The 14842-nt window shown below is 40.7% G+C and overlaps 1 protein-coding gene across 6 annotated transcripts in view; it reads right to left on the reverse strand.

Annotated features, from left to right (window-relative positions):
* Nucleotides 1-5080: 5080 nt before the first annotated feature.
* LOC119187395 (uncharacterized) overlaps nucleotides 5081-14842 on the reverse strand; it is a 90382-nt gene continuing 80620 nt past the window's right edge. For 3 of the 6 annotated variants that reach the window (XR_012887189.1, XR_012887188.1, XR_005111854.2), the window contains one exon: nucleotides 9052-14273. Coding sequence is in view for 2 of the 6 variants with exons in the window: in XM_075878610.1 (XP_075734725.1) it covers nucleotides 9853-10002; nucleotides 14168-14273 (256 nt within the window). In the remaining 4 variants the exon portion in view is untranslated. Of the gene's footprint in view, nucleotides 5801-9051; nucleotides 14274-14842 lie in introns of those variants that run through there. The other 3 variants (XM_075878614.1, XM_075878610.1, XR_012887191.1) reach the window with 2 other exon arrangements.

The raw sequence follows: 14842 nt of genomic DNA on the forward strand, positions 1-14842 counted from the left end.
GCGCGCTAGCAAGGGGTTTGCGAGTAGTGAATTTCAGAAGCGAATTCGATAATAATTCAATAGTGGTATAATGAAATCGAACGCTTAAATGAATCTAATTTTCGTCTGGTAGTTTTCAAATAGTAAGGAAACCTATTTAAAAATAATCCTAGAGCTCCCCAGCAGTTTATTTGAAATAAATATTCATGAACTGTCACCAAATAATACTACAATCATAAAAACTAGGATACACTTGCATACAGCAGCGACTAGTATATTCGAAATACTTTTTAACTGTATGTCGACATACTGCAGCAACTACATTATTCAAGTTGAAACTCTGTTGCCAGCTTTTAAGTAAAACTGCGACATAAAATTTAAACAATTTTGAACCGAACACCATGCATTCAGCTAAAGGTTTATTGCAACAGGCAAAATTATTACAACATATACCCCAGCACAAGGAGCATGTAAAAATTAAGTGTTGAAAGCTGTATCTGTAAAAACAATTTACGTGAACAAAAGACTTGCATGTGTTTTTATTCGTGAAACTGAATGTAACCATAGTCCCTTGCTTCAATGATGAAGACAGGAAATGATTAATGCGATGCAGCTCCATCATAGTACGAATAGAGTTAAAGTGCTGCTTGCAGTATAAATGCTTTATTTGGTAATGGCTATAGCACCAATAGTGTTACCAATACTTGGGCTGCATTATTGTGGTAATTCAGAGATTACAAGAACAAAATAAACATTCAGCTGATCCCATGTTTTGCTGCTTCAGGGCTGTCCAATAGGGGCCGATAATTTTTAAAATATTCGGTGTTTCGTATATGCACCGTTCAACTCGACTAGCAAATTATATTTGATTCGTTATTCAAATATTTGCATGCCACTAGTAACGTTGTAGCCACCAATGATTCACCATCTTTTTGCGTGAATGTGATTGGGAATCTGTAAACATCACGAGTGCTGTTATTGTTTTTTTTTTGGTACTGTATCCCATTATTTATTGAACAAACCCTTGCACATGCCTCAAGGTGCGTTAATAGTGAAAACGAAATGTACCTGGCTACAAGTGATGGACATTCGTGACATAAAAAGGGAGTAAAAACATAAGTATATTTGGTGACAATTGCTCTGAATCTTGTCGTCTATTAGCAAGAAAGATCTGTTTATAGCGCATTTTTTGTACTCTTAGCTGACATCAATAAACTAAGCATGCTTCGAACCTACTTAATTATTATTCCATTATTTGTGCAATACTTACAACTCACAGTCACATTGGCTGGTAAATATGTTCATTTGCAAAAGCAATGAAAAGCCGATTCATGAATGTTGATTTGTTCTTGTTGTCTTTGTTTTGAATGCGAAGCATTTTTTAGCGAACATTGGCGACTTTGAGCGTATCTATCTATCTATTTAGCCACTTACGTTTGGGTGTTCTCGTGGCCACCCCATTTACTTGGAATGAACCAAAAGTAGCATGAGAGGGTAAGATGATTTGACGAATACGACACGCTTGTCAAGACATGAATACTGTCACAGTCCCGTCGCGTACGTCGTCAGACACCTCCCGCCAGACAGTGGCACATACCCACGGGCGGGTGTGTGCCACTGGTATGCGGGTATGTACCACAGGTGATTGAGACTTGGTATCTGCTCAGGAACGACAAGAACACACATGGGCAATTTTAACACGCGAGTGTTAAGAAATACCCGACGTCGGTAGCGTCGACCCGACAAGTCCCAGCTGGAATCGAACCCAAGCATTCTGGGTGCCAATGAAGCATTTTACTACAGAGCTACGCCAGCTCTCGGAACTACTTTTCAAATAGACGCTAATCTTCTTGAAACGTTAATAGGGGTTTCAGTGCTGCCTACCTAATTTCATAAACATTACGTATGTACTATTTTTATACAGTCCTCACGTCTGGTTAACGTCAGATGTGGTTAGTTGCCGTGCACTGAAGTTGATTTATGTAGCAGTGTGCAGGGCAAGCATCTTCGTGAGCATCAGCGCTTCATATCAGATTTATGTTCTAGTTGGCATCGTTGCACAAGTACAAACGACTTGTTATGTAAACATCTGCAACTCTTCAACATATGTCCTTGTGTGCGACATTTTTACAATAATTTAGCGTCACTTCACCGACGTGTCGCTCAATAAAAAAAATTGCAACACGGTCACCTTTCTTCCGCGTGCTTCGCATAACGTGGGTTCCCAGGTACGTGGGATCTGCCGATTTTTTTTTCACGTCTGCAATAACCTAATTGAAGCTCCAGTGTGTAAAAATAGATAAAATATATAAGAAGTGGTGTGCACCCCAGAGATGCTTTATGGAGCAGTGCATGATGGGCTATTTCATTCAAGGCAGCTCTTCCATCCTTCTGGGAAGTCTGGACGCAGGCTTAGGTACTGATTTATGTCTCAATTAGCTCGCTTCACTAGCCCATTAATTGCTGAATGACATGGAGAAGTAAACCTGAGAGCAATTCTCTGATGATTTGCCCATTTATTGGGTTGATGACTCTGTGGATCTGTTTCACTGTCTCTCACTAATACTGACTCTTTGTCAAACATCTTTTAGTTCAGAAAGGAGATCAGACTGTTGGTGTCCCCTTTCTTGCTTTTGTTGCCACCATCCTTTTACAAACTATAACCTTTACATTTTTTTACAAAGTTTGAAGTCCATGTGAATGACCTCCAACGGTGCAGGGAAGTGTTTTCATTGTACCATTTGTTGAGTCCGGGTGCCTAAACTTTACGTTATAAATCCGGCATTCATGATAACATTGTACTTATTTTTTGTGTCTTCTTTTATGCCGGATCATGTGAACTGCTCGGTTAGCTTCATGTAGGTCCACCAGATGCCGTTATGACCACCCGAATTACAGCTGTTATTATAAAGATGGAATATTTTTGGAATTAGTGTGGGTGGCACTGCGATCAATCCTGCTTGTGTCAGTCTAGAGTTTCAGTTTCTTCTCAAAGTTCGACAGCATTTACTGTTTTACACATCAGCAAGTGGGATCTCCAATATGGATTCTGCGCCACCGTCTTTCGTTGAAGCTTCTAGGTGTCTTCAGGATGGCCAGTGCTTCTTTCTCTGTTGTGTAATTCAGTTCCACTTTGTTAAACGTGTAGCCACGGTAACTAACCACATGTAGTTGGCAACTACTTGGCAGTCTTTTATTTCATTAATAGGGTATCGCTCCTATTCAGTATTGTAATTCATCTGTATTCAGCTTTAATGGTAGAGCAAAGTCTAGTGGTTTATGTATAGGATCATGTCACATATTTTGCACCAGGTGTTTACAAGCCACTTCAAAGTCATAAGTCCGATATCTTTTTGCGCTAGTGTATTTAAACATGTAATTTTAATGGCTGTGAAGGTTCATGGGCCCAGGATCTCAGAAATGCAGAGCCAAGACAGTAGGCATAGGAAATTATGGTAATAAGGGCTGCAGCGTGAGCACGAAGGTGCTAGAAGAAACAGACGAAAGGCGAGGCACGGAAGGCAAAGAGGACAACACGAGCGCTGACTACCAACTGAACTTGCCTTTCATCAGTTTCTTCTAGCACCTTCGTGCTCGCGCTGCAGCCCTTATTACCATGAATTCAAACCAACTAGCCCAAATAGCCATTTTTCTTCAATGCATAGGAAATTACTTTATAATTTTGGATTGAGCACACTATATTATAGACCTAAAACTTCACGAAAAACTTTATTTTTTTAGCCTTGGCCGGAAAAAGCGAAGCACAACCTTTCTCGGATATGTCTATGCACTACGTACATGACAGACTCGCAATTCAATGCTTACGAAGTAGTCTACGACTTATTCACGTCTCTGTACCGAACACAGGCGCCAGACAGCAGGACGAATTTTTAATGATGTACATTCAAGCAGCCATATTTTGAGGATGTTTACAATCATGCTTTTGCAGCAAACACAAGTGCCATACAGCACGATGACTTGTTTGTCTCAATCTTCCAAGAAGGCACGTTGCAGATGCTTGTGATACCTACTCCTCGTATGGTGCCTCAGCAGTGTGGAATTCTTGCATCATCCTTGTGGGCCCGGTGGCACCCACGTAGCGCGTCTGGCCTAGCACACGAGGTCTGAAGCCCCTAATGCCTGATCAAGTGCCGCGGCAACCATTCTTCCACCACACTTTATCTTTTTCTTTCTTCCCTTGAAGTCTTTGGCCCGTGGGCAATGAAACCAGTCTCGGTCTCTCCTGCCCACATGAAACCCTATTCTGTAGATGGTGGCCGGGCGCCTTCTTCGAACAAACACTTATTTGAAACTGGTGGCCTGCAGCAACTATTACCCTGACCAATAGGATGGCAAATGTCAGGTATACAAGGAATGGGCGGACCTAAGACATGTTTCGTGGGCTTGACCTCAGGTGTCTCTACACGGTTGCAAAATAGACAATGATGAGCAGTGGAAGGCCATGCTGCTAAGCTCTGATCCAGAATAACGACTCTGAGCAATCCAGCTGGCCGATAACGCCACCAGGACTTAAGGGCTACTGGCTGCCATTTAGGCGGGGACCCATGCCTCCAATTGCTAGACCCCACAAGGTTATTTCTTTTAGGGGCGAAGCTCCTTAGGCTGTGGGTCGTTCCTCTTCTGTAGCTGTAGTAATTGTAGTACAATGTGCCCAAACTGTTAAATCAATTACAGAAGTGCGAAAATACAAAAACCTCATTATCATGCTTGGTGTCTTTCTATTTGATAAATTTCAAATTTATGCCTAAAGCTCGTAAATTTACCTTGTATTTATTTTTTACAATGTATTCATCATATGTATGCTCATTTTTTTTTCTTTCCCTACTGCTGCTTCTTTTGATATCTATTTTGGCACTGTAACAGAACAATTCTTTCTTGGCGGTCACTTATTCACTATTCACACATATTCTAACCAGTTTATAGTGCACACACATGTATTTATATGTATTTACAACAGCACACAGCGTTGTCTGCACATGTGTGCACTGCTGCTGTTGCGACCCCCTAGTCTCGTCAAGCTGTATGCTTACAGCTTTCTTGCTAGGGTGGCCTTCAGTGCCGCTATCTCAACATGCTCTGCCATTTACAGCTACACACCGCCACACAGCATTGTCCTCCGTGACCATGCATATCTCAGTACAAACACAGGATCAATGTATTTTGTAAATAGTGTAAGCCCACGATTTATATCTCTACAACAAAGTAACAGGAAGGATGAAGGGGTCTTGGAGTAGCTATGTAGCTCTGGAGTAGTTCCTGAGTAGCTATGTGTTGGCACAGCAACCCTTCTTTCATTTCAATCAGTCCATTTATAAATAAATACACGTCATTGTAACAGTCTATATGCCCATCTGGATTGCCTAATTGGTTTTATTCTCAGTCCAACTAGAAAGTGTAATAAGAAGCAGTACCTGTATGGGCCAAGTGTTGTAAATCTGCATATTTGAGAGCATGATTTTTTAACAAAGTAAATCCCTCTGTGCTTCCATTCCTCGAGTTCTGTCTTTGATTTAGCAGCTTATGCAGCTGTTGGTTCTTATACTCAATGTTATGCCATCTCTATGACTTGTGTTATAATTTTGACACACCTAAAAGCACTGACTTCTTTCACACCCTCATTTTCGCATGCAACTGTCCTGAAGAACAATAAAAATGTCGCTAGACAACAGGTAGCTGAACTCAGAACTTAAAACGATTTTGTTCTCCCCTCGTCCACTTAGAGGCCCCTGAAGCAATGTGGATCGATGATTGGAGCTGGAATGCTGCCGGGTACTGCTGCTTGGCTCAGCGTGGACAAGTACTGCAATGAAGACAGCATCTGCCTTTGTAGACCTTTTCTGAAGGTTCTTAGTACACATAATTTCTCATTCTGCTTGATGAGAAATTGTTGGACAACATAACCTTTGCTAACATTTGAAAATGTAAAATGAACCCATGAATTGTTTATGGAGACTTCATAGTACTAAGTTTGAATAAAAAAAATGCAAGTAAAGTTTGTAGTGCTGGATGTTTTTGCTTCCACTTACCCTAAAACAAGCGAAATCTCTCCTGTTAAGTCATCTGAAAGCAGTTACATCACAGTACTGTCTGTCATCAAAGGTGAAAGCAAAGGCAGACCCACCTCAACTTTTCGTGGGCTGGGAGTCCTTTCCACTGTGCAATGAATTCACTTTCTAGCACTATCACAATCCTTAAATTGAAATGTTTTTTGCTGATGACAAGATATTTGAAAATATTGAAATTTCTTAGGGTGAGCCATCCGGCCTGTCCTGTCAATTTATCTGCTGTGTTATGGTTATGTAGGTCTTTAACAATAATGGTTTCCAAGGACTTCTGCTGTGCAATTACAAGAGCTCTTTACATTTCATTGTTAATCCGAGAAAATTGGGGACCACAAGCACGCCATTGTGAGCAGCATGCCATTGCTTCATTTTGACATTTGTTTTGAAACCTTCACTCTTACACTGTGCTATACAGCTAGGGATGCAAGCTGCTCTAAGGATCAGTGGGCTTTGTCACGTAGTCTCCATTAACAGCACTTGTATACTGCTCTGCTTCACCAAATGTATTCACATTGAAACAAGCTATTATTATTACACTTCCTAATTTTGCGATTGTATGTCTGCGCCATTTCTAAAAAAATGAAATTTCAACTTTCTGGATTTATGCATATAAGCATCTCATAGAGAGACATAAAATCTATTACTATTGTCGTGATGTTGAAGACTGCAGTAGTTGGCGGGATTGAGATCACACTTTTTACTTCAGTGAACCTTTTTCTGGAGAACGGAAAGTTAAACTACAAGCAATACATAGTCTGCCCTGATAACGAAAACAGTGCGTCGGCCATTAATAATCTGACTAGAGTACAGCGCGTCTGTTTTTACACATTTGCTCTAGAAAATTCCAGGGTTATTGCTGGTGTCTGTGTAAGCACTAGACAATTGGCGTCCTATCCACAAAGTGTGATCTCACGTTATTGCCGAGCTTTTCGAACACTGTTGCGCCACCTGCACCAAGTGTTGCTTAAAGTCTTTGTAGGTGAAACCCGACTTTATTGAAATAAAACACACATGGCAATATGCATGTTCTTAGTTGTCACGCTTGTCATTTATATGCTAAATTTATCCCAAGTAAAAAGATATTTTTATCCCCAGAGGCCAAAAAACATCTGAATGTGGTGCGTTGTGCTGCATGTGTTATAGCCACGGCATATATATATGGCAATTCACATACCTGTAATAACACTATATGTGGACTTCACATTCCTCGAGCAGTTCACAATGGCAAGTATTTTTTTTTCATTTTGAACACATCTTGTGACAGCCTTAATTAAAGTGTTGTGGCTCGGACGAGTTGTTTATCCATGAACTTAGCTTGTATTAGCGCAGCACATATGAAAACAAAAAGGGACTGTTGAAAATTAGGTGCCTACCTTTCTAGACGTCTCTGTAATTTTTCCCAGTTTCTTTTTATATGTGCCGTGCTAATACAAGCTAAGCCTTAATTAATCATCTTATATCCAAAATTCTCTGGCGAAAACAATTAACATATTGCATTTTCTTTTTCTTTGTTTCAATAAGTTGAAATAAGTTGAAATAAGTTCGTTTAAGTGTTCAATTTGGTTATACCGCTATAATATTCGTATTGAATTCGCTTCCGAAATTTACTACTCGCGAACCCCTTTTTTGCACGCGTCTTTGTAGAATGACAGTGCTGGATAGATGGATTGAAGTGGCTGCACCCTTTAGATCGGGCGGCGCCTAATGCCACCTAGCCGTAATACTTAGTGAACCAACAATTAAATTTATCTTTTTTTTCCTTTATATAGTGAATTTGAGGGCTGGTACTTTGCAGTGAAGTGTTTAATTTTCACTCGTGCCTTGGCTTTAGCCACCAATCAGATAACCTCCTTCTAGTTAATTCTACCCGCTTGAAGTCTATTTTGCCCTAGCTGTCCCTATACCCCAGTGATTTGAGAAACTCTGCGCCATCATCTTGAACTATAGGGTGAAGCCCTTTACAGAACATTTTCAAGTGTTCGGCACTTTTCTCTTTCTCTCCACACGCACTGCATACCGTGTCTACCCCTTCGTATTTGGCCCGACATGTCTTGGTTCGCAATACTCCCGTCCTCGCCTCAAACAGTAGAGAACTACCCCGAGTATTATCATAGATCCTTTCTTTGGCCAATTTCCTGCTTAAAAGTTCGATACATCTCTAGTGCGGACTTCTTAATCATGCTGATTGTCCACATGTCACTCTCCGTTTCCTTCGCTTTCTTCTTAACCTATAGGTCTTCTTGGTTTGGCCACCTGCTGTTTTCTAAGTATTTACCACTCAATTTCCTGGTTCGCTTCCTCCATTTTGTATCGACGTTCTTCATGTACAAGTAACTGAATATCTTCCTAGCCCAACGCTCCTACCCCATTTCTCTCAATCGCTTCTCAAATTTTATCTTGCTGCTAGCTTCCCTGCCCTCAAATGATATCCATCCCATATCACCTTGTACTCCCTGATTTTGTTTATTCCCGTGAGCTCGTAACCCAAGCCTACCTATTCCACGTCGCTTAATTTCTAATCTTGCTTGAACTTCTGATCTAATGCACAAGACCGCATTGCCGAATGTCAGACCAGGAACCATGACTCCTTTCCATATTCCTCTCACAAAATCATACCTACTGTAATTCCACAGTGCCTACTGAAACGTGCCGTCAACGCTTCACCGCTCGCTCTACAGACATGCATCGCGGTGAAGTGAGGGGAAAAAAAAAAAAAACGCCGGCTGGAGGCGGGCTCTTTATATGCATAGCAGACAACACCGTCGTCGTCTGCTTCATGGCTGCCCCCCACTTGTTGGAGCAGCTCCATGTCTCAATTTCTCTCATTTCCACATAGTACAATGCAGTAAACTACTTACTAGATGCTCACAAGTATCTTGCATACTTACTTTAGGAAGTGAGTGATGCCCAAGGAGGTTCTATAGTACAGAACCTCCTTGGTGATGCCGCATATAGGCCGAGCGTAACGACAACGCTGATCACACAAACGTGCAGAAATAAATTGTTTTATTGCAAGCCAATCGACGTTTACATGAAATAAAGGTCACGTAGTAACGTTTTAGAATGTACAGCAGTGAACAATATGCGTGCATCAGCGTTCGTGTGCAAACAAGGTGCGTACTACGCATAGCTCCGACGCAGATGCCCGGAGCACAGACGCCGTCCAGCGCTGGCTGATATATACATCGCACTCCACGAAACGTTCACTGCAGTAAGTAAAAGTTTACTGATAACGTTCCACCACTTCTGTAGCCGTAGATGTCGTGACACCTCGTTGACAGTATTCAGCAAACTTTCTGTAATTAATATCAACATATTCGCATGCCTTTCACGAGCAGTGCAGCACGACTGTTTGTTTTCTAATCCATGCTGCCATCTAACTAGAAGCGTTCATCTAAACTGTGTCACTTTCCAATTTTTCAAGCGTTTGCACCACGCATGCTTCTTAATGCCTAAAACTAAATGAGAAACGGTTGAAGCTTACCGTTCTCAAATCTTGCAAGTAAAATTGTAAAAAAAAGGCTTAGGTGGCGTTTGTTTACAGCTGCCGGCGCTGCGCTGTCGTCGTTTTGATGGTGACGAAGCTTCACGGCGAGGACGCAAAGCTTTCATCATGCCACGAGTCTGTCACAGCTTCCGAGAGCCTCGTAAGGGCGCTTGGAGCAGTGCATTGTGGGGGGATCTATCTCGTGTGATTCTTAAAAGAGAAAAGACGACAAAAGTGAGCCCCGTAACTGTCTGCATCAGAGTGGGACACCTCAACAGACGAGTCTTTCTTTTCTCACAGAATTCATCCGGGTAGCTTGGATCTGGGCAGCTTTCGCCCCACTTGCTTCTTGAAGATATCTCTATGCCTAGGTACTACCGAGGAACATGTGCGATCGCATTTTATTTCTAGGCGAGCTTGCTGTCGTTTTGGGGTTGGCGCGCGAGGTGAATTCTGGAAAACAAAGTAAACGCAATTTTAATGGATTTTGCGAAAGCTTTCAATACGGCCTCTCACAATAAGTTGCTGTTCAAATTGGATGTCATTCTTAAAAATACTCAGCTTCTAAATTAGATTTCCGCTTATCTTTCAAATCAGAAACAATATGTCTTGTTCCTGTATGGTATACCAGTTGGTTCAGGTGTCCCCCAAGGCTCAATGCTCAGGCGACACCTATTTTTGTTATTTATTAGTGATATTTCGCGTTGTATGCCGGTAAATGTTAAGTTATATGCTGATGACTGCATCCTGTACACAGAGATAGAAAACCAGACAGACCAAATCTATTTGAACGATGCCTTTCATAAGGTCATTCGTTGTTGCAGTAAATGGCAGATGTCAGTTAATTCTAAAGAGACCGTTTTTATGAAAGTTTCTGGAAAACGTAATCCTCCTCATTTAACTTATTCATCCAATAATGTTTTCTTGGCGGAGTTTCTTTGGATTTCGCATTACCTAAAATGGACGAGACATATGGAAAATGTAAAAAGTTCATGCAATTACAAACTATTTTATATTAAACGAGCTCTCTAGCTTTCCACTCCCGCCGTTCACTTTATTGCATTCAAGTCAATTGTTCAACGTACTCTAAATAAGGCATAAATAGTTTGGTATTCTCACACTAAAACCAACATCAACGAAATGGAAAAAAATTCTTAGGAGAGCTGTTAGATTTATTTATAACAGTTGCGGCCGTACTTCAACAACATGTTTATTAGCAAAAGCCAACTTCCCAATTCCAACACAGAGAAACACTGTATTGAGATTGAAATTATTGTTTGAGTTAGTTAAAGCCTACTTTAAGGTTGATAAATAAGTAAATAAAATAAATAAATAAACAATACCCGCGACCGTAATCGACAACAAAAATATATTCAATGGCAATGCTTTACAATGTATCTAAAAAGCTAGTAATAGAATATGCATTAGTTTCATCGACTCTTGTAAGGAAAGAACTGAAACTTGCTCGCAGTCATCATGACTTTGTTACGTTCTACTTGTGTACCACCACAACGCTACAAGATGCCCGGTCCCAGAAAGTCAAATAAAATAAAATATGACCTTTCAACCTAGTGTTACAGTGTTTGACAATACAATATGACAAATTATCAGAATGATTGTGTCATTTTATTAATATAATAAAGGAACTATCACAGCTGCTAGTATTAGCCTTGCTACATTTATACTGGCCTTCTGCATAAGTCACATTTTATATAGCTATCACAGAATTAAAATAGGCATATGTGAAGAAATGTCAGTACATGAGTTACAATTATGCACTATCTGTCATTGCTGTACTAGTGCTGTGCTTCCTTTCCTTTATCCCCGTGTGAGTGCCTTTTCTGCCAATACAAACACATACAAATTAGCCAGAATATCATCAAATATCTGCTGTGTTCCTAGATAGTCAACCTCAAATTAATAGCATAATTTAGTCTGTGGTTGCTCTAATGCTCACTTTCTATTCCTAGATCAGGACAACACAACCAAATATGCAAATTACACAGAGTATAAGGTAAAACATATACAAAAAATAAACCTCCCTCTCAGATTTCTATTCTTTGTTTCTTAATGATCCTGTCATGCTAATCTTAAAAATTTCCAAAGGGAAATTAAAGATATAAAAAATTCCCGAAATTACCACTATTGCAACAGCTTCAGCTTCATACATGCTGCACACATGATGTTCTATGGTCTTTCATGAACAGAATTCAAGACATGGAAGGAAGATGTAGAGGAAGAGACTTTCAGCTGCTTCACTGCAACAGGAAGTAAATGGAAAAGCGGCTCCTCAGGAAAGGAACTTTCCTATTACACGTGCCACCAATCCGGCAGTTATGCTTCACAAGGTATTGTGCACTACTGAAATAACTGCTCTGACTTGTGAGCACTTGCACGGCAACAAGAATAAGCATCATCTCTCTTGTGCGCCTTTCGTTGTGTGAATGCTTTTTGCCACTAAAATCAGTGAGCATGCTATATCACAGCAGTTTTTTTGGTGGGAAAGCGGTGATAGCTCAATTTTCAAGAGATGTAACCAATTAACACAAGCAGGCCAGATGACAATTATTATTGTGCAATACAAACAAAAGAATCCCCAGTGGTTGAAAAATTATTTTAGAGTGAACAATGCTATGACTTTGTCCACAGATTGCCTTTTGACTCCTAAAAGGACATTTCAGCACAAGTACTGTAAACTCGAGCTGTCTGCACCTTCAGCACTGTGCCAATGCACCCAACGCCACATAACTCACACAACACTATCCCACAACCCAGCACCTCCACCAATTATGTTACGGGCGAGAGATGTTCATTGTACAGGCGGGATGATAGATGGTTGCAGCAGTCAGGCCTGGCACAGAACACATTCACTTCTTTCTCCTCTACCCCACTTCAACGAAAGTCCCGTATCAATATTTTCAGACTATTCTCATCATGAACAGGATCGTCATGATATTACGCTGAGATCTAGCAATGAAGAACTTCAACCCTGCAAAAAAGCCCCTCAAACTTTCTGAACTGCCTTTGGTGTTGAATGTGAGCTGACTTCGCTAACAGTATAGGAACCCACCCTGACTTTCAAATTTGTTAGAGGCGAAAGAGGTTTGAAAGAAAGGTCGAGAAAAGTCGAATGAATGACCCTACTAAACATGGCATGATACCAGCACTGCGGCTTTGCAAGGTTAGCTGCGTCCATCAATGGCAGTGCAACCAATAGAACTATGGTGATGACACTGGGTCGTCAAAGATGGCAAAATGGGAAAACCCCCCGATTTCTTGCGTATTTGTCATGTGGGTGTAATTGCCTTTCACCGCTCACACACCCACACAAGAAACAGGCTGAAACAGAAATGCAGGTTTTGTCATGAGGAATGCATTTTTAAATACATCCGCTATAGCTACAATAGTTGCATTTCCATTTATTTCATCCTGCTTACATAATACGTAGCTCTCGAGACAAATATGTACACATGAATATTTAAAATGTAATTTCCCGTGAGTACAATTCATCCCAAACAATTGTCAAACTATGTTGTATTATATTTTACATTCAGCATTTGCGCTTTATAGAGCCCCCGCCCCTTTTTTGCAACACAATCTCATCACCAAGTCTCATGTAATTTTTCTTTTTGCCAAATAAATGTCACAACCACTTTCCATTGTGAAAGCTCTATATACACAAAATGCCTGCTGTATGTTTATGACTGTTACTATGATCAAATTATTTTTGTTCAACGAAATTTCACGTCTAAAAATTCCCGAAAAACATTATGTATTACTGCCGATCTAAAGATATATGATAGTGAAAAATATTGTAAAAATTCACATCTGTGAAAATTTCATTGTGTTCTTGCGCATGCTTATTTCTCGTCATGTCTTTAGCACTCCATTAAACCATTGAGTACAAGCCAGAGCAAGCAATTTTACAGAAACAGTGCCAACCTTCAAAAGGTTGGCAATTTTCAAAGTTCCTTCCATAAATGACCCCCACAAAACAGAACGGTACTGCATAAAGAGCTACTGAGGTTTCTGCTTCATTTTATATAACACAGTAGCTCTATTAGGTAATGAAATTTAACTAATATACGTAACACTCAAGCTGGCACTGTGCCAGCATATGCTTGAAATAAAGTCTATAAATTAACTGCTCAGTTTCATTTCTTTTCTCAGCTTCAGAGAAAAGAAAGCCCAAGTCAACCATCAAATGTGGTAAAATATGCTTCGCAACAATGAACGTGACAAAAAACAGCAATGGTGTCAGCGTGACATTCCAATCCAAGCACAGGGGCCATGACTTGGACCTAATGGTATGTTTCTGTCTAAGTCGGAAAGAGCTACTATAGCAGTTAAGACACCAATTTTGCTTCGCTTTATTACACATAAAATGTAGCTCTCAAGTTTATCACAAATATAAAGCCATGCCCACACCATACAATGCAAAGCAATCGGACTTCTGGGCCTTAGTCAAGCTGTTTCATTACAGCTTTTAGCCTAGGAGACCATCCAGAATGTAATGTTTTCGTTTTATTTTGGGAAATAAAGAGACCGAAAGAAAGAAAAGGCAAGTGTCACAGACAACCAAACTGGTGGCCTATGGCCAACATTTTTAGATACTGACAGTTGGGTAAGCGAGCGGGATTGCAGGGGCGAGATGTGGCCCCCATATCCCGCGCAGCGGTGGCGCTGTTGTCGCTTTGGGATTCGTTGAGCATCGTCTTCTACCTCTGCATGCAAAACAGAGGGGAATTCGTTTCTGAATACTCGAACTTTTGCAAAAGCATCTCAATGGTAGCCGAATGAATAAGTGATAAATAAGGGCAACGCCTGTATCTAACAAATGTATAATTATTTCTGTGCCTGCAATGAATCAGTGGGGTGATCAGGAGGCGGCATACCAGCCTGTGCCGTTCCCCAACCACCCCAAAAAAATTTTCCTGCTGTTGTTTACCGAGCAAAAAGTGACACTCGACCAGACTTCCCTGTCCGGCACCCACTTCAGATCAAGATGGTGCCCTAACGCCCCGAAAAATATTCTGCCTTCGCCTCTGCTATAAATAGCGTTTATCCCCTGCACCTTCTGGTTATGGGCGATTGTAAGTGAACAAGCCTGGTGCAATTACAAATCTTATAAATTGCATGTCAGAATATATTTAGAACCAGTTATGCTTCTCTTGGAACAGCTTAGAGAAAACAGACTGGCCACACTGACAATTAGCGCCACAAATAATCCTGCTATGCTTTATATCGGGGAGCTTGCACGCCTGCAGCTGACACAAATCGTATTATTTTCATG

This window comes from Rhipicephalus microplus, chromosome X, assembly GCF_043290135.1.
Source record: "Rhipicephalus microplus isolate Deutch F79 chromosome X, USDA_Rmic, whole genome shotgun sequence".
Classification (NCBI taxonomy): Eukaryota; Metazoa; Arthropoda; class Arachnida; order Ixodida; family Ixodidae; genus Rhipicephalus; species Rhipicephalus microplus.